The sequence below is a fragment of the Sminthopsis crassicaudata genome, chromosome 2 (assembly GCF_048593235.1).
Source record: "Sminthopsis crassicaudata isolate SCR6 chromosome 2, ASM4859323v1, whole genome shotgun sequence".
Classification (NCBI taxonomy): Eukaryota; Metazoa; Chordata; class Mammalia; order Dasyuromorphia; family Dasyuridae; genus Sminthopsis; species Sminthopsis crassicaudata.
Window position 1 is genome coordinate 10,252,519 of NC_133618.1, and position 21,663 is coordinate 10,274,181.

Genomic DNA, 21,663 nt, shown 5'->3' on the forward strand with positions numbered 1-21,663 from the left:
TCTCAGCCATTTGGATACATCTAATCCTTACCCTAAAATGGAGCAGATTAATTCTGAACTGAGACATAGAGTCATGGAATCAGTGATCAGAATTTCATAAAGGGAAGAGATTTCAGTGTCATTAGCAACAACAAGGTTATATGATGATCAATTCTGATGGACATGGCTCTTTTCAACGAGATGATTCAAGTCAATTCCAATGGTCTTGTGATGGAGAGAGCCATCTGCACCCAAAGATAGGGCTATGGGGACTAGATGTGGATCACAACATAGTATTTTCACTTTTTGCTCTTGTTTGCTTGTATTTTGTTTTTTTCTCATTTTTTTTCCCTTTTTGATCTGATTTTTCTTGTTCAGCGTGATCATTGTGGAAATTGCACATGTTTAACATATATTGGATTGCTTGCCATTTCAGGGAAGGGGGGCAGAGGAGGGAAGGAAAAAATCTGAAACACAAGGTTTTGCAAGGATAAATGTTGAAAAATATCTATGCATATGTTTTGAAAATAAAAAAAGAGAGATTTAATAAAACAACAACAACAACAAAAAGATTTCAGTGTCATCCAGTCCAAACTCCCCATTTCACAGATGAGAATATTGAGGTGAAGCTAATGGAAGCGATTACCCTCCTTCCACAGTTCACATAACAAGCAAGGAGGACTTCTAGATTAAACTCAGGTCCTCTGACTCCAAATTGTAGAGTATTTTTGATTGCATAGTTCTACTTCTCATATACAAACATGAATATTTTTCATCCCCAAAACTTAACCACTTTTGGACATTTAAATTTAGTAATTTAACTAGCAATGATTCTAAATACTTTCTAAAACACTGGAAAGTCAATTCAGCATCAACTATAGAGATCTAGTCTTAGGGACAAAGAGACCTCCCATTCAAGTCCTTCCCCTCACATCAACAAGCTGGCTTTCCATGGAGAAATTTCCTAACTTCCCAGAGAAATTCTTTTGACTAGAAATTATGGAAAAGTTACTAATCTGGATAAATGAAGGGAAGTCCCACATCAGGGAGTTCCCCATGGTGATGAAATCATGAGTCGGTATTGTCATATCTAAAAACATTAACTGTACCTCACCAATTACATATTTCATTCAGCTGACCTTTCCTCATTTTCTCCAATGCACATCCAGTAAACATGAGTTCTGTGGGAAATTCTGGAGGGTGAGAAAGCAAGAATTAAAATGAATTAGGGGACGAGTATTATGTTACACACTGGATTTGTGTAATCCCAGGATGGCAGTTACTTGTGTTTGTTCTGCTTGCTTCAAAATAATTAACCTGGACTTATTCAGTTGGGAAGAAGCTAAACTGTCATTTAGCATAAGGAGACAGGAGCTAAACAATATTTAAGGGCATGGAGAGCTGCTGGAATCAACACTAATTGCCTTGTGTCCAAAGTCCTTTCTTTTTCGGTGTCTTCCTTCGATCCAGAAAGTTGAATGTATTTGAAGGAAAATTCAATATGGCTTGTTCACAAAAAATGCTGTTTAATAATAATAATAAAATCAGGTTGTTCCCCAATCCCTAAGAAAGATGGTTTGTCAAAGAATAAATTCATCTTCTCTCATTGTATATGGCCTAGACACGGAAGGCTTGAATCCTTTTGAATTTGTTATCTATATGAGCCTGAGCATCATAAAATTTTTCTGAACCTCAGTTTTCTCATTTGTAAAAGGGGATTATTCTAGTTTTTCATGACTTTGTAGGGATTGGATGAAATAATGTATTGGAGACATCTTGGAAAAATTTTCAAGCTCTTTGTCAGATTTCTTTATCAATGACTTTCTTTCTTTGTGTTCAACCATTTCAACAATTGTACATTCTAGAGAAAAGTACATTAGATTGGGGGAGGGAAGGAAGAGTGGATTTGCATCCTACCTATGATAACTACAAGTTGTATGGCTGTAAAGAAGTCATTTAATGCTCAATTTCCCCCTCCATAAAATGAGGACAATCAAATTCCTCTAATCCCTCCAACACAAGATTATTGTGAGTCTCAAATGAGATAATAAATGCAACGTGTTTTGCAAACCTTGGAGTGCTATGTAGATAATGATCAAAAGTTCAGAGATCCAGGGCTTGAAGGAATCTCAGCCCTGAGAGGTGATCTAGTTTCACATATTCATTTTATAGATGAAGAACTGCAGCTCAGGGAGGTTAATGACTTACTCAAGGTCATATAGCTAGTAAATTGCAGACCTGAGAACTGAACTTGAGTCACTTATTTTAGGAAGTAGGGTAGTAGAATGGCTAGAATCCTGAATTTGGTTTTAAAAGATGATACCTCCTAGTTGTTTGACCCTGAGCACATAAGTCTTTCTGAACCTCAGTTTTCTTACCTGTAAAATGAGTTGTTTGGATTCAATAACCTCACTTCTCTCAATTGTTGGTTCTATGATTTCTAGTGGAGTACATTTTCTGGTGTTCCATGTTATCCTTTAATTGCTAATATCATCCACATTAGCCTTAAGTACTCACATGGAAGTTTCATGCATTAGAACTGGAAAAAATCAGTTAATAGAAAAATTACCATGGAGGAAATATTTATTGGTCCTCCCACAATCAAAAAATCTCATTAGCTGGACTGGTTGCATTCCAGCCATAATGATGGCTCACAATACCCTAGGGAATATGCTGTTCATTCATTGCCAGTTTTACCAAGGCCCCAGTTTTGCAAAGTCTTATTTAAATCTCCAGATATGAGTGGAACAGTCTGTTATTGGACTATTGAACGTCACAGTCACCAAAATTTCTTCCATCTCACTGGACCAAATGGCAAGTCCTCTTCACTCTCTGGAAAACAATGTAGCAAAGTGGAAGGACCATTGGTCAAATCTTACTCTCTAACCATTTCTGCCTTGGGAACTCAGCACAGTACAATTTAACTCCTTGGACCTCGATAACTTCATCTGTAAGATGTGGGATTTAGTTTAGATGGTCTCTGAGATGCCTTTCAGGTAGAAAGCTATAATAAAGCTCTGCTTGCTAAAATATTATGGAGGAGGCTTCCTTTTCCTCTACAATTGAGTTTTAGATGGAACATCCCCACATGTGATATGAACAGGGACAACATTTCCTCTTTCTACCTGCTACTGGCTTATTATTTTTTTTTCATCATTTCAGAACATCTTATTCTCTCCCTACCATCCAGATCCCATTGAGTAGCCCAAGGGCCAAGTAAAAATAGACATGAGGAATCTTCCATTGCACTCTAACCCTATAGATCACCCAGATTACAGTGGGTACCCAAGAGCAGGTTATGAAGAACATAAATTAGGCTCCCATAGCCTAATTTTTAGCAGTTCTTGGATGACTCCGACAGGCTGCATGTTGATCCTTATTTGAAAGTAACATAGAGCTCCTGCTACTTTCTGACTCTTAGACCAATCATCCTTTTCTCAAAAATCAGGGGAAAGGGGATTGACAATTCATACTGCCTAAATAACACAAAAATTGCCAATTACTATCCTCTGGGTAAGAGAGTATTCCTTAAAGTTCACTATGTTTTAGCATATGCCCTGATTATATATCCTTCAAACCACCTGGGCAATGCCATCTGTTCTGCTGATATATATGTGTGTGTGTGTATATATATACATATATATGTGTGTGTGTGTGTGTGTATGTATATATATATATACACATATATATATACATACACACACACACATATATATATAATATATATACACACACATATATATATATAAAGGATACCTAAACCTTGCCTTTGACCTTGCGCTCACTCTATGAAGCTCCAAGTCTTTCAATATGCTCTGAAGTTGAACCTCCCTATGTCTATAGTCTCCACTAAGTCATGTCAGTCCCTTGGGCATAGAAACTGGTTTAATTTTCTGTTGGTATCTCCAATACTTATTGAAGTGCTTATCATATTGTTGTTATATTGATTTACTTTTATCTGCCTCTTTGTGATCCAGTTTGAGGTTTGGTGGCAAAGCTATGGAGTGGTTTGCTATTTGCTTCTCCAGCTCATTTTACAACTGAGGAAACTGAGGCAAACGGGGTTAAGTGAAGTCATAACAGTTTGTAAATGTATGAGGCCAGATTTAAATTCATGAAGATGAGTCTTTTTGACTCAAAGCTTGGATCTACTGGTCCATGTAGCTACCCTGACACATAGTAAATGCTTAAGAAAAGCATTAAAAATCACTTATCCCGGGTTAGAAGATAATCAAGTATTCTGTTCTGATATTTTAAAAAATTACTAGAATTACAATATCTCTAAATTCCTGTCTCAATTCATTATATATCAATTTTTAGATAAATTAGAAAAGCCTCTTTTCCAATAAATTTTCAGTCATCTTGTTCAATAGTTAATCCCCTAATTTCTTTGGATCAAATAAATTTAGAGGCTACTGAATGTGTAATTTTTGATGACAATGTGTCAACTGTGAAACTAGCCATTACTATATTACTGCAGGTAATTACTTCTTAGGTCTGATAGCATTGGATAACAGTGTATAACAACTGTATAATGATTGTATAATAATTCAGTTCTCTTAAGATGGTACCCAAGTTGTTGTTTTTTTTTTTTTTGTTTTGTTTTTTGTTTTTTTTGTTTTGTTTTGTTTTGTTTTAACAAGATAAGAACTGAAACAAAGTTCTCTTAGAAAATTTTTTCCTTTTCTTTTCTTTTTGGTCTGTTCATCTCTGACAGTTAAATCACTGAGTCTACCAAGAAAGAAATTCTCTTAGTTTTTTCTCTTCATTCTCTCACTATCTTTTTCTAGCCATAATAATTAAAATATGCTCCAGAATGAAGATAATTTGACTGTCTTTATTTTTAAATCTCCCCTAAAAATATAGTAATTATCTATAGTGGCAGCATCATTTAAGCTGGTATTACATTTCTCCTCATAACTTAAAGTATTTTAGTCCCTCGAAAAATCATCTAGAAGAAAAAAATCCATATAAATATGATTTACAATAAATATATCATAATGCAAAGCATTAAATAACAAACTTAGACTCTCAAAATACAGATTATAACATATGTACGATGTTAGATTCTTACTAAATGCTAAGTCAGTACTTAACAATTCTAGTTCCAGCCTTTATTGGGAGTTTTACCCCTTCAAACTTCTGGGGAGGAGCTTGCATGTTTAGGAGGAGCAAGTTGAAGTATTTTTTCCAGAAGCCCTTGCATTATCCCACGCCCATTCTCTGGGAGGATAAAAGAGGGTGGCACTCCAGAGATAGAGAGTCTCTGTTCTAGGTCAGAGTTGGCGCTGAGAGATTGAGTTGAGACAGCAGATCTCTTCCCAGAGAGCAATTGGCAGTTTCTGGAAACAACAGAACTTTACAGTACACAGCAAAAACCACATATAAAAAAGTACCACACTAGCAATGACAATAATAATAATGAAATGCAAAAATCCCACAAGCATAACATTGTATACACACATCTAAAAGTACCAAGTGATCTTATTAATTATTAAACCATCAACTATATCTGGTTATATGAAGTATAAGGTAAGGGTCTGGTCCTGTGATTACATTGGTTTGTGGTACACCCAGATATGGGACATCTCTTCTAATATAGGTGGGTACCCCTTCTTAGAGACTGGTTCATGACACTAAAGTTCTTCAAACTGTCCTTTTGGTTGAATCCTTGATAACAAAATTGATACCACATTCTAAGATACATTAATTGATCTGATTCCTTTGATGTTTGCTTCCACTGACCAAGTGATGCATCTCTTATCAGATGCATTGATCATATATCTGTGGGCATCTGGTTTATGTTTTAAAAAGGCAACTGTTGGATTTCTTTGATTACATTTAGATTCAGACACTCTTGTAGTGAATCATTGTGGCCCAATTAATGATGAAGCCATATCTAGTCTTTTCAGGGTCAGAAGTGATTTCCATTCTTGTCCTCCCATTCTAAGGCTAATTCCTTGGCTTAAATACTGTGTTCCTCTTTCAGGGACTTTCACCTTTCAGGTGTCCATCCAGGCCATGCCTGTAATAGGAGATATTTCTGTAACTCTGCTTGTTCTGTGTTGGTGATAATCTTGCATGAAACTGCCCTCCATTTTGGTTTTCTTTGGTCTTTGGTTTTCTAAAATAAGATGATTCTCTGGCTCTACCATTTCATGGACTTCTCTGTAAACTTTTGTCTTTGAATCTACATTTCTGGTTTTATTTTCTTCCTGTACTTCCATTCATATATAGGATGATGGGATTATGGTCAAGGGTCAATGCTGAAAAATTACCCATGCATATGTCTTGTAAATAAAAAGGTATAATAAAAAAAATTATTATCAAAAAAAGATCTTTTAAGCTCACCCTTTAACTCAATGGAAGAGAAATTAGGACACCAGAAGGTAGCTGACCCTTTTCTGCCTTCTTTCCCCCACCCCATCCCCTTTTTTCATTTTATCTCTTCCTAAATTCCATGATTCAGCTCCACCCACCTCAATGGAGTTATTCTACCTCCCATTGACTCTTCTATACCTGAAATTCCCTGTCCCCTTACCTTTCTGCCTCTTACTTTTCTCTCTTCATTCAAGATTTTGATTAAATATCACCTGCTGTGGGAGGCATTTCCTGGTCTTAACCCTCGCCTTCCATGTCCTCCTCAGTTTTTAGTATTTTTCCCTCAGAGACAAGACATGTATCTTGTATATGCCCTGTTATCTTATATCTGATAATCACTGTCAAGGACAGGATTGCTTTTATTCTTTATATATATATATATGCATATATATATATGCTTATATTCTTTATATTTATAAATAAAATATTCATATATTTATATTCTTTACATATTCTTTATATTCTTTATTCTCAGCACTAAGTACAATGTCTGACACATAGAAGCACTTAATAAATGCTTGTTGACTGATTTAAAGAAGATCACATGGCCAGTAAGTAGCTGAGACATAATTTGGGCCTAGATTTTTATGGCTTTTGCCATTAAATTATGACAGAATGGCTTCCCCTAATAGTTCCTGAGTAACAGCCAGGACAAAGATCCAAAGTCTTTGACCCCTCCCGCTTCATCCAATGGCTTCCAATGCTCAAGAATCGATCAGTTTGTTAGAAACTCTGTTAGAGGGAGACATTTGTAATTGACTTGACTGGAATATTGGCCTATGTTACTCTCTCCTCTTCAAAAAGTTTCTGATTCCCTTTTCATTCTTGAATAAAATGTGAACTCTTCTGTTGAAGGGCTGAAAAGCCCTCATCAAGTTGCTCTGTTCTGTCTTTCCTCATTGATGTTACAACCCCACTCCCATCAATTCTATTTTCTTGTCACATTGACCAACTTTCTGCTTCCCCACTGCCCATCTGATCCCTTTTGCTGAGCTTACCTCCCATGTCTAAAATACTCTATGTTTTGACTTCTAATTATTTTTGGGGAGGAAGGGGGCAACAGACTCTCCTTAGTCTTTTATGGCTTAGCTTAGAAGTCACTGCCAAGACAAGACCCTTCCTGATTCCCCAAAAGTTATTACTCTTCCCCCTCTTATAATTATTTTAAATACAAACATTTAATTTACTTGTTTTTGGACACATTATATTTTCCCAATATAATATTAGCTCTTTGGGACTATCATTCTTTATCTATCTATCTATCTATATATCTATTTATTCATTCATTCATTTATTTATTTATTTATTTATTTATTTATTTATTTATTTATTTATTTATTCATTCATTCATTCATTCATTCATTCATTCATTCATTCATTTATCTGTTTGTTTGTTTGTTTGTTTGTTTATTTATTTTTAGGCATAATTTTATCTTTGTAGCAAAAAAAGAAAAAGAAACTCTAGCTTTTTAAAAACAAGTCATGTAGGATTATACTTTCATTTCTATAGTGAGAGTTCTTCAGTATAAAAATTAACTTTATCAATAAAGATCAGTCCTGATATTTAAAGTCTATCAGAGTTGTTTAGGGCATGGAGGTTAAGAGATTTGTCTGCAGTAAAACAGCCAGTTTGTAACAGAGGTCAAACTTTCACAGGGTTCATCCATTCTCAGGCCATCCTGTCTCTATTCACCGAGTTAGGTTGCTTCTCTCATAGAAAGCTGAAGATTATGCTTTAAATTAAGGCATCTGGTTTATTATTTCTTTCTTTATTTTGTATTAGGCTAATTTCTTTCCACTTTCTCATCTCTGCTTCCCTTATCCCAACACAGTACATATAAGGAAAATTAGGGCATCACAGGAAAATGAAATATGACTTTTAATGTTATGTTTTTCTTGGCCACTGTAATTTCAGAGATAAAAAAAATTGATAATAATAGAATTTATATAGTGCTTTAAATGTTTTCAATGACATTTCCAAATGGTTTTTTTATTACATTTATTACATTACAATCTTGTGAAATAGGTGCCCACTTAACAGATGAGAAGATTGAGACAAAGAATTTGAGACTTGCCCCAAATGAAGCTTGTATCTGAATCAGAATTTGAACTCAGCTTTTCCTTACTCCAGGTTAAGCAGTCTATTCTCTATGGCACCCAATTTCCTTCCCTTTTTATTTTTCTTCTTACATTGACTTTCATGCACTTATTACCTCATTAATTCATTCAAGTAACTATTCTGAAGAAAGTCTAAACCCCTCTGTACTTTCAAGGTAGCTCATTTCAGCTAGGTAACTTATTTCATCTCTAGGGAAACAATTGTCACCAGAGACTGTATGGTGTATTGTTCCATTACCAGTCTGAACTTACTTTGAATTTACTTGTCTTGGTGCTTCCCTATAATAAAACATAATTTCACTCAGGATAGGGATTGTTTCATTTTTAATCTCTTTGTCTCCTAAGAAATGACACAATGTTTTTACTTAATCAAAGTTTGAATTGAATTAATATGAATTAAGGGAAAAAAAAAAAACTTAATATAGAATTAGTTTAGAATCCTTTGTTTGAAAAGTTGACAGCAATGTGAGCCCTTGGGCAGAATCCTTTATTTTATATTGGTCACAGCTTCCTCATTTGAGAAATGAGTATAATTTGTTAGATGGTACCTTCCCTACAGGGTCATTGAAAGTACTGAATGTAACAAGTACATCAAGCATTGCAAACATTGAAGGGTTACATGAAGATCGATTATTAAAAGGAAATAGTGAATTTATGAATTGAGATATTCCAATGTTGCTTCAATATTCTTCCTTCTTACTTTTCTTAGTAAGAGCTGTCGATGAACCCCCTCAGAAAAAGATATTTGATATCATTTATCCACGGAAGCGACATTTCCTACATAAGAGAGATGTGGAGGAAAACCAGAAGCACCAAAAGCAGGTATGAGATCCATAGGAAATTTCATTGGATTATATTTTTAAAATACATTTTATGATGTTAAAAAAAGTAGAGAAAGAAAATGGAGAAAATATCAAAAATGCATTAAACTTAAAATTGCCAGGCATACATTTTAAAATGATATTTATTAGTTTTCAATATTTACTTTTATAATATATAGCTTTTAACTAGTGAAGTGACTCCATGTACTCTGCCGTAAAGTGCTTTACAAATATTATATTTTTATCCTTAAAACAACCCTGTGATGTAGGTGTTTTTAATATCTTTATTTTAAGGAGTAAGTATTTGAGAATGGATTTGAACTCAGGAAGATGAGTCTTCCTGATTCCAAGCTCAACATTCTAGCCATTGCATCACCTAGATGCCTTGATAAATGCTTATGGTAGATATAAGATTAACTTCTGGAAGCCTTGCATCCCTAGTGTGTAGTATAGTTTTTGCTTAATGCATGTTTGTTGATGGAGTGATTATAAAAATGAAGTTATTTTATGATCAACCACAAATGAACATAACTTGGCCATACATGCATCCATGGCAAGTGATCCACACTGAGAAGCAGGGTTGGAACTTCTAAAATGAACCCCCTAACTGTGGCATCCATGGGACCAGAAACATCTACTTCCTCTGCCTTATCTTTGCACAGTCTCTCCTGTCCCTCTGCCTTCTTCACCCCATGTTTGGATGCTCTCTCTCTTTTCATCTCTATCTTTCAGAATTCCTACCTTCTTTCAACTTTCAGCTCCTGACTTCAGTGGAAATTTTTTTTTTTCTGATAGTTACTTCATCCCAACTGTTAATATTCCCACTATTCAAAAAAAAAAAAATGATGTATTTATTTCTATGTCTATGTGGCGTATTACCCAGAAAAATACAAGCTTCTTGGTGCAAGGGTCTAGTATTCATTTTATTCTTTGAATGTTCAGGGTCTGATCTATCAGAACCTTGCACAGTAGGTGCTTAATAAATGTTCATGGTATTAAACTAAATAGCTAAATAAAGTCATCAGAGTGCACCTTTATATGTTATTTTAAGGTTTGCAAAGAGATTTAAATAAATCATTTTCTTTGACAATAACCTTGTCTACATCTCTATCTAAATCTATATGACAATAGACTATAACAAATATACTTTCACCTTTCTTTGTATCTGTAGCACTTAACATTGGGTCTGGCACATTGTGGATGCTTAATAAAGCCTCAGCTATATTTATACAGACACATATCTCTATATATTTATATATCTTTTTGTTTTGCTTTGTTTTTCCCCCTGAGGCTGGGGTCAAGTGACTTGCCCAAGGTCACACAGCTAGGAAGTGTTAAGTGTCTGAGACCAGATTTGAACTGGGGTCCTCCTGAATTCAAGGCTGGTACGCCACCTAGCTGCCCCTATTTATATGTCTATATAGATATATATCTATGGATCTCTCTCTCTCTCTCTCTCTCTCTCTCTCTCTCTCTCTCTCTCTGTACATATATATTATATATATATATATATATACACAATTATGTCTACACCTACATCTATACTTAATATTAGAATTAGATTTCTATCTGCAACTACAGGTGTAACCTACATATTTATCTCTATTTCCAGCTTCATATTTATCCTCCCTCTCTGTATAATGTCACAAGTATTGAATGAGCATGTAGTGTGCTGGTAAAAGTTGAACAATTGACTTTCAAAAAAATATGATATATAGCCTATATCAGATTGCTGTCTAGAGAAAGAAACGGTAAGGGAGAAAAAAAATAAATCAAAATATTATAGGAAATGGAAATGGACAGGAAATAAGCATTATCATAAGAACTACTATTTGCCAGGTACTGTACTAAGTGCTTTAAAAAAACAAAACTCATTTGATTTCTGAATCAATCAGCAAAATAATAATAATGCTAATTTCCAAGGTGCAAATGGCTACATGGCAAATTTCATGGTTTGGCCTTTCCTGAGCTTCCATTTTCTCGGGGGCTATCTTTTTTCTTTTGTATACTTCTCAGTCATATTTCAGATTTGCTCATTCTTCTCTTACCTTTATCTCTTTCCTTTGAATAGCACATATATCATTTGCCACTCAGGGAACTCCCTTCCCACTTATTCATTTTGTCTTGCATAGGGTGTGTGTGGCTGTAACAGCCAATGAATATTGGCATAGGAGGGTTGTGGAGAGACACTTGCTCCTTGACATGCTAATGCTTGTAAATATTTGCAGGAGAGGTATGAAGATCTGATGCAGTATGAAATCAACTTAAAAGGAAAAACTGTGATCCTTCATTTGGAAAAAAATAAGTAGGTGCTTTTGCTATTTCCACTTCCTTTATATCTTCCATTGATGATCCAATGGTGTTAAAAGACCTAGATTAACACATAATTCTAATGAATACTATGTTACTACTAGTTAATACTGTGTACTATATAAATATTAGCTATTATTATTACGATTATCATTAGAGCAAAAAGCCAAACTCAGCAAAGCAAATCATAATGCAAAGGTTTTTTGGATTGATAAAGAACTTTCCTTGCAGCAACCTCATGCAGTAGATAATTACAATATTTTAATTTATAATTTACAAATGAGGAATTACATATATATATATATGTATATATATATATATATATATATATATATAAATACATACCTAGATGAGGAATTACATGAAGTGGATAATTACATTATTTTAACTTATAATTTATAAATGAGGAATTACACACATATAAATACATACCTAGATGAGGAATTACACACACATATATACATATGCATATATGTACATATATACAGATGTGCAATTACATATATACATATAAATATATACACAGATGAGGAGTTACATGTATACATGCATATAAACATACATATATATATATATATATATAGACTCAGAGAGATTGTTCATAGAAATGAGAATTAGACTTAAAGTCAGAAGTGCTGAGTATAATTCTTGTATAATAAAGACTCATAATAATAGCTATTCATATAATAATAAGAGATGTAGTAGTATTATTTATATAAATTTTAAGGTCTGCAAAGTACTTTAAAAGCATTACCTCATTTGATACTCATAACACCCTGGGAATCAGATGCCGTAATTATTCCCATTTTACAGATAAGGAAGCTGAGGCTGCGAGAGGGGCTATGACTTACTCAGATTTATATAGCTAGTAAGCATCTGGGGATAGATTTGAACTCAGGTTTTCCTGACTAGATCTGGGGCTACATTTTTTAATGTTACCTAGCTAGCTCTGAAAGTCACCACCTTGCTGACCTTGGACAAATAAGTCACTTTACTTCTTTGGGAATTTCAATTTTCTATTATCTTAGTTTTATATCCAAAAATGTTCTGAGCACATATAATCTCAGCATTGTCAGGTATCTCAGGGACCATTGGGTCCAACCAATATCTGAATAGATTACTGACAAAAACCAGTCTCTACTTCAAGCAGGAGGGATGCTACACTATTGATGGACAGACCTCCTAATTAGGAAAATTGGGAAAAGAACCTAAACCTCTTTGCCTCTTGGTGAAATTTAGGATTAGAAGAACATAAGATTTACATTGCTAAGGAAACCCAGAGGTTGCCTGGTCTGACCATCTCATTGTGCAAATTGCTTTATATACACTATGACATCCATTAGCATGGAAGGTCCCTGAAGACACACAATCTTTTTGAATCTATCTCAGTTTGGCAATGCTTCTCACAGACACCGGTGGGCAGGATGTACTTCATCAGAACAAGTAGATAGATTAGCAGATGCATGGATTGATCCCTCTGTTCTACTAGTTCTCTTCTCCAGAGCCAAGCAAAACACTCCAATCCCTCTTCATACGTCATAAGACAAAATCTACAACTGTTCTCTTTGCATCTGATCCCAAGGAAGAGTGCAAAGTGATCTTGAGATCAACTGAAGTGAGTTCATATTCAGCTTTAACACTTAGTATCTCTTGATCCTGACTTAACTAGCCCCAGGCTACTCTCAGACTATGAGTCAAAAAAGAGATGTCCCTCTGTTCATTTGTGGAGGGAATCCTCTCACTGGGAATACCCTAAACTGATGAAATCATAAGCCTCCAGATTACTCACAAATTTGTTTTATTTTTCCCCTGAAGAAAATGATTAATAAATAAATAAAAAATGATTAATAAATAATATCATTGGTCATTATTATTATCATAAATATTATTGCCATCTCATCTTTCTAATTAATCTCAATAACATTTTTCCTTGTCTTTTCTTTAGGGAGTTCCTGTCCCCAGATTATGTGGAAGTTCACTATTCATCCACAGGAGAGGCAGTCACTACAAGCCCTCAGATCATGGTAGCGTATCACAGTGTCTTCCTGGATGGGGATTCATGCAAGTCAAATGATTTCAGAGAGGGGTGCAGGGATTCTTACTGAACACATTTTGTCAATAATGATGGTGATGATGATTCATTCATTTATTTTTATTTTGTTTAATTTTTAGGAGGCAATTGAGGGTTACACATCTAGTAAGTGTCTGAGACTGGATTTGAATTCAGATTCTCTTGGCTCCATGACTCAATACACTGTATCACCTGGCTGCCCTGATTCAGTCTTTTATTCAAAAGGACTTATTGAGGATGGGCCAGGCGAGAGATGGCATGGCATAGTGAGCAGAGAGCTGTCCTAGAAAACCTGAGTTCAAATACTTCCTTTGATACATACTGACTGTGTGATCCTACATGAGTTGCTCAACCTCTTGCTGTTCCATGCAACTCTGTAAGACTATTCATTGTTTACACAGATCTTGTCCTTGCTCCTAAGTATCAGGTGCTTTATTGGGATTCTGGGTGTCCAATTAGTCAATCAATCAGCATTTTCTGAGCCCTTATTCTGTGTCCATTCCAGTCCTAAGCACTGAGGTCTCAGAGAACAGTTGCCTCTGCCCTCTAGGAGTTGACCTTCTACTGGGGCTTATGCCATAACCATAGATAAGTGACCCTGGGAGTTTTCTCTAAACATATGACCTTTAAAGAGATACATTAAAATGTCTTACATGAGTTACTATGTCTACATCAACTGGAGCCAAGTTTCCCTTTGCTCCCTAATCACCTTGCTGGGATGCCCATACCTTCTACCTACTCCACCCTTTTCCATTTCTGAAAGCCCAATCAAATCAACACTGCCATTGCTGTTAGAAAAGTTTCCTCAGGGAATAAATAGCCTAACAAGCTATTTGTCAGACTAATCCTTTCTGTCATGAGGCATATCCTGGGTATATCACTGAAACAAAGATTGGAATTTCACACAGTTTATTTATCTGTCTGTCTGTGAGTTTATTTAGTTATGTATTTATTTGCTTCAATAAATTTATTTATTTAATTATCTATCTATCATCTTCATTCATTCATACATCTATTCATTTATTTGATTTTTTATTTGTTAATTTATTTATTTATATTTATCCATCTTTCTATTTATTCATTTATTTATGTATTCATCTATTTATTTATTTACATATTCATTTATTTATGTACTTATCTCTCTATCTCTCTATCTATCTATCTATCTATCTATCTATCTATCTATCTAGAAGCAGATCTATAGCTATCACAAACAAGTCCCAGTCAGATTCCTCCACCAATGCAGGTCAGCAGCTGCTTTGTTATCTTTTATACTTGGAGAGCTGCCACAGGTACTTGGAAGCTCCATAATTTGTTAAGAGTGACAAAGTTAGTATAAATCAGGAACAACACTTGAATCCAGTTCTATTTGACACCCAGGACAGCTCTCTACCCACCAAGCTGTGTTGAGGACATTATATGGCTCATCATTGCTTTCTGAATCTCCTTTTTCCAGCTCTATGGAGACATTTGTCTGAGACTCACCATTTTTTAGCCTCTCTGTCCTTGTCCAGTGCAAGCAGTTTAATAATAATAGTTGACATTTATATAGTACTAACTGTATACTAGATGCTAAGGTTGTTGGAACTAAATGAGGTGATTTAGAAGAACACCAGATATTAAGACTGATGTAGGCACCAAATGTTGCCATTCGGTCATGAAGAATTCTCAATTCCCATTCTCTTTGACAAATGGTAGATTTATTTAGGAAAATAGATTAGACAAAATGAAGAGGTACAATAGACACCTGGAATGTCAAAATGAAATAGAATTGAAAGAGCACATGGTAAAAAGGGGATTTTAACGATTCATGTTGGAAAAGATAAATTCCCCAGTGGAACTTACAATTAGCCAGGGGAAAGAAAACACCCCATGAGGTAGGAATATGGTCTTAACTGATGGCATCATAAAAATAGTTAACTGTAAGAAGAAAGACACCATAAGCCATGGTGGGGGATGAGAGGAGAAACACCATGAGAACTACTGGGAATGAGAGGAAAGATACTACATGGCATGGGGAAGGGCTGAAGAACATCAGGGAGGGGATGCCATGTCATGCAAGTGAATTGGGTTTAAGAGAGGGAAGGCTGTGTAAGATCACCTGCCTCACTTTCACCTCCAGAGCCATCTGGGTCCAGTGACAAGAAATAGATCAAGACGATGGATGGCATGAGCCATGGAGAAGTTTATAGGGGAAATTTCACCTTAGGTGTTTGACATAACTTGGATTTCTTGGCTAGACACAGCAAGGTGGGGCCATAAGGCTAAAATGATCCCCCTCAGTGCCCTTCTTGCTTGCCATCAACATTTCATGCCCAGTTATTTAGGACTTCATCACTAGACACTGTGTTAAGTAGACAATTAATTACTGTCTCATTTGATCCTTGTAATGATCAATTGTAATGTAATGACCCTGTTATACTAATATTATCCCCATTTTACAGTTGAGGAAATTGAGGTAAAGAGAAGTTAAAAGATTTATCCAGGCTCGCATAGCTAGAAAATGTCTAAGGATGGATTTGAACTCAGATAATCCTCATTCCAGGTCCATAACTCTAACTACTGCACCAACTAGCTGGTTAGAATTAATGGTACACAACAATACAGGGAGTCTCAGAGGTCTATTGTAACTAAGCTTTACTCCCTCAAGGAAACATTTCAGAGAATGTGGCTTCCAGTAAGGGCATTGAACTTGTAGTTAAATATAACTTGTAGTTCCCCTGGGCTGCAGCCTTTTCTATTCCACATCTATCAAAAGGCATTGGTTGGGTTCCTTTAATGAATAAAGGTAATGAATTTTAGAGAATGGGGGCTCACCCTGGAATCAAGAAGACCTGGATTCAAATCCCACTACAAACACTCAAATTTGTAAGATCTTGGGAAAATCACTTAATTTGCTTGGGTCTCATTTGGCTCATATCTAAAATGAGAGGATTGGATACAATGGCAGCTAAGAAGATCCTTTGAAGTCTTGATCTTATGAGTAGATCATCAGTAGGCCCACTAAAGAGAAGAAGAGATCCTTGTAGCTATTACCTAGCCCCAGTCCCAGGACTACGAGTAGGCATTAAGCAGCTACTCAGAGCACACGTGTGTTGAGGTCAAGGGGGCACCAGAGAGGGAGGCAGAGCCTGGACACTTTACAAATGTATTTTTTTGGCCATGCAAATATTTTTTCTTCATTTTATTCTTGTTTCTAAATTTATATTCTGTAGTTTTATATGGATGAAAGACTGAACATCCCTTGAATCACTTTTTCCCCATCCCCATTCAGGAAAACTGCTATTACCAAGGACACATCATGAATGAGGAGATGTCTACAGCCAGCATTAGTACCTGTCAGGGTCTGAGGTGAGTTCTTTGCAGTTTGGCTAAGGGATAGATAATGGAGGCTGATGAAGAGTTCCATCCATACAAATCACTCTCCACAAACAGGATAGCTTGGGAAAAGTACCCACATGTGCAGCTTTTTGTGGTGGAAAGTGAGTAGATGCTGTCATTTGGAGAATGGATAAATAAATCATGATATGTGAAAGTAAGGGAATATTATTGTTTTATAAAAAAGGATGAACAAGTTGATTTAAGAAACTACTATTTTTATCACTGACTAACTGGGTTACCTAGGGCAAGACTTGTTTATGATTCTCAGTCTCAGTTTCCTCATCTATAAAATGATGCAATTAGAATTGATGACCTCTAGTATTTATTCTAGTTCCAAATCTGTTTTTGTATAAAAGTTTCAGTAAGAAGAGAATGTGAACTATCAGAAAACCCATAGATTTAGAGGTGATAGATATCTAAGATTATCTAAAGACCTAGTGAGGTCTAGCTCTTCTAATTATTTATTTAATTATTTAAATATTTTATTTTTAATACACATTGCTTTATGAATCATGTTGGGAGAGAAAAATTAAAGTAAAAGGAAAAACCAAGGGACAGATTAAAAAAAATGAACATACCATGTTTTGATTTACAAGCAATCTCCTTAGATCTTTTCCTAGACGCAGGGATATCTAGCTCTTAAACTATGCTTTGACAAAAGCTGGACATTCCTTTTTAATACTTAATTTTAAATTAAATTTAAATCCCGTTACACATAAAACCATTTTTGTTATCCATATACATTAATTCTTTTTTACACATTCCCTTACCAATTGTGCTGGTAGAAAAAATCAGAACAAAAAGGGAAAAATGAGAAAAACCAGAAGGAAAAAAAAGTGAGCATAGCATGTGTTGATTAATATTCAGTCTCCATAGTTCTCTTTCTGGATGCAGATGGTATTTTCCAACCAGAATTTATGGGAATTGCCTTAGATTACTGAACCTCTTAGAAGAACCAGATCTGTCATGATTACTGCACAATCTTCCTGTTACTGTGTACAACCTGGCTACTTGGTTCTGCTTGTTTTGCTCAGCATCAGTTCATGTAAATCTTTCCAGACCTTTCTTAAATCAACTTGTTCATTCTTTTTTAGAGAACAATAATATTCCCTTACTTTGACATACCATGATTTATTCATCCATTCCCCAAATGATGGCAGCTACTCTCTTTCCACCACATAGAGCTGCTACAAACATTTTTGCACATGTGGGTACTTTTCCCTCTTTTATGATTTCTTTGGATTACAAACCCAAACTGGCATTCTGTAAGGGGAGATATAAGGAAAGTGTGAGTATGTGCTAAGGGGGACCATGGTACATGGGAAGAGATGGAATGGTCTATGTATGCAACAGCTAGAAGGCAGCTGCCTAATCATCATAGTTTCTAGTAGCAAGCTCTATATATGGAGATGACATTTTGACCTTGATTTTGTATTAATTGTTCATGAAAAGAAGCTCAGTTACATTAGAGCTTAAATGAAATTGGACCTGGTAGGATTTCAGATATTTTTCCTCCTTGATTCTGCATTCTTCTTTAGGTTGATCCTATTTGTAGTGTGTGCTCCACATTATCTGCTAGCTTTAAGTAACGGCGTTGACAAGCTGAAACATGCTAAAGGGAATTAAGAAGGATTGTAAGGGATAAAAAATGATGCCTTAAGAAATTGTCTTGAAGCAACTGGGGATAATTGATTTGCCAATTTCAGTGGGGATGATGGTGGTTTTCAAGTCACAATAAGACCTATAAAACACAGGATACTGAATCTGATGTCAGATGATTTAGGTTCAATCCTGGCTCTGGTATACTACCTATGGGAGTTTGGTTAAATTACAACTTTCCTGAGTCTAGTTTCCTTATTTATAAAATGGGAGATTTATGCTGGACAGGAGATTTATACCCCACAACTTTTCCATCTCTGGATCAATAATCCTATGGTTTGAATTATTTGAAGGGTTGTAATGAAACAGGAGTTTATCTGGTTTGTTGTTCTGAAAATTACAGGAACTCTTGAAGAAAGAGAATATGGATAAAGTTTGTTCTTAAATTGAGAGGACAGATCTAGGATAATGAATAAAAATGAGACAAATTTAGACAAATCTGCAGAAATAGATCTGGGCTTCCTTTCTTCCCATTGCCTTTTCAATTATCTGCAATCTGGTTTCTGCTCTTATCATTCAACACACATCACTTTCTAAAATTGCCAGGGATCTCTTAATTGTTATATTCATTAGACTTTTTTCAATCCTCATCCTTCTTGATCTTTTTGGATCTTTTCCACTATTAATCATTCTCTTCTCTTTGACAGACTCTTTTCTCTTGGTTTTCCTTTCTGGTTCTGCTCCTGTCTATAAGACCATAAGTCCTTGGTTTGATCTTCACTAAAGTTGCTCCTGTTAACCATGGGTGTTTCTCCTGGATCTTTTTCTCTTTTCCTTCTATGATATTTCATTTGGAAATGTCATCAGTTTTTGTAGATTCAATTATTATTTTAATTATTATTATTATTTTCTGGATTTAATTATCTTTATGCAGGTTATTCTCAAATCTACTTATACCGCCTTATGCTTTTTTCTTACCTTTATTCTCACAATTTCAATTGCCTTTTGGATATTTTGAATTGGTCCAGAAGTTGCTCCGATTAACCATGGGTGTTTCTCCTGGATCTTTTTCTCTTTTCCTTCTATGATATTTCATTTGGAAATTTCATCAGCTTTGGTAGATTCAATTATTATTTTAATTATTACTATTTTCTGGATTCAATTATCTTTATGCAGATTATTCTCAAATCTTAAATCCAGCCTTACTCTTTTTTCTTACCTTTATTCTCACAATTCCAATTGCCTTTTGGATACTTTGAATTGGTCCAGATAGAGGAGGAGATAATTAACTCTATAAGTACAGCACTATTTTATGCCCAAGTTAAAATAATTTCAAATTATTCCCTAATTGTGTGTAGGAAAAACCACAATCTTTTCATAATATATTTTAAAACCTTCACAATCAATGAACAAACATTTTGTAAATCAGGTATGTGACTACCAGGATGCAAAGAAAGGCAAAACTAGGGCCTGCCCTCAAGGAGCTCACATTTAGTGAAATTCTAATGGAATCATGCTTCTTTTTAGCCTTATTGCTACTACTCCCATTTAGGAAGTCTACAGGCCTGCCAAACTATTTCATTTGTTCTGGGAATTGAAGGTTGCATATTATGCTACCATGCTTTTGAATAGGCTATATCCCAAGCATTCAATATACTCTCTTTTTCAGATGAATTAAATTTTAGATCTACCTCCTCCATTTTCAACCTTTTTCATTGCATTTCTGAAGCCAAGGGTGATACCTTAGCATTATCACAAACAATCTTTGTCTTGCTAATTTCAACCTAAAAATCTAGAATATAGAAATAGTTGGGAATCATGATTCTGTCACATTCTCTTGGGTCTTCTGAAAATTGGACCAGTGGTCTGCATCCAGTTCATAATTATAGAAGATCTATGGGACACTCTAAAGAGACTTCTTTTCAAATTGAATCATGAATGACTTCTCTTTGGAGCTATTCATTTAATTAGTTCCAGATCTACCTAAATGGACTATTATTTAGCCCACATCTAGTACACCATCAAAAAACAATGACATATGAGACTTTCAAATGCTTTATTAACATCTAGGTCAAGTAGATCCATAGAATTTCTTTTATTTTGGTGATTTTATTTTATTTTTTTGCCAGGCAAATTGGGTTAAGTGACTTGCCCAGGATTACATTTCTAGTAACTGTTAAGTGTCCAATACTGGATTTGAACACAAGTCCTTCTGACTTCAGGGCCCATGCTCTATCCATTGCTCCATCTAGCTGCCCCTAGCTTTAGAAATACCAATCAGGCAATCTTGTTAAATAGGGAGGTCCAATTACTCTGGCATGAACTGCTTTTGAGGGAAGCTACTTCCTCTTCTAAATACTCACTAACCTTTATATTTATTAAGAACCAAATAGCTTTTTAGGTTGAATGGAGAGAAAGTAAGGGTATACTCATTTTTTAAACTTCTGTTTTCTCTGTAAAGGACACTGAGTGTTGAACTAAAAAAAAAAGAGAGAGAACAAAATTTTCCAGGAACAAAAGTCTGGTTCATAATTGGCACAACATCAGTTTCATAGTTTGAGAATTTATCTGGACATTGATCCTTCTCTAATCCTGTAGTATTTTTATTGTTCCATTCTACTTTTCAAAGACTCCTGATAGTAGCTCAGAAATTGTATTTTCCAGATCCTCTTGGACCCAGCTGCTGAGGGGAAGACATCCTTTGATATCTCCTTATTTTTCTCACAAATAAAACTTTCTGGGAGTGTTTTTCTTCTATTTTTCTAGTTCCCCAAAACAGAGTGAAAACAGAGATTTAAAAGAATATCCTTGGCTTCTCTGCATCTGTTCCAGGAAGCCATCTATTCCATTCTTTACTCATCTTCTCCCCCTCCCCAATATAGTTGGGAGAATGTGTATGTGTGTGTGTGTATGTGTGTGTGTGTACATACGTGTGTACATATATTTTTTCTTCTGTTTTTTCTTAGTTTTCTTTACTAGATTCAGTTAGTTTTACTTTTAGTG

The 21,663-nt window shown here is 35.1% G+C and overlaps 1 protein-coding gene across 1 annotated transcript in view; it reads left to right on the forward strand.

Moving 5' to 3' along the window:
• The window catches only part of ADAM28 (ADAM metallopeptidase domain 28), a 73,815-nt gene that overhangs the window by 6,754 nt on the left and 45,398 nt on the right, over positions 1-21,663 (forward strand). Inside the window, 4 exon segments of the mRNA XM_074285423.1 lie at positions 9,188-9,300; positions 11,528-11,604; positions 13,555-13,633; positions 16,955-17,031. Coding sequence (XP_074141524.1) covers positions 9,188-9,300; positions 11,528-11,604; positions 13,555-13,633; positions 16,955-17,031 — 346 coding nt within the window.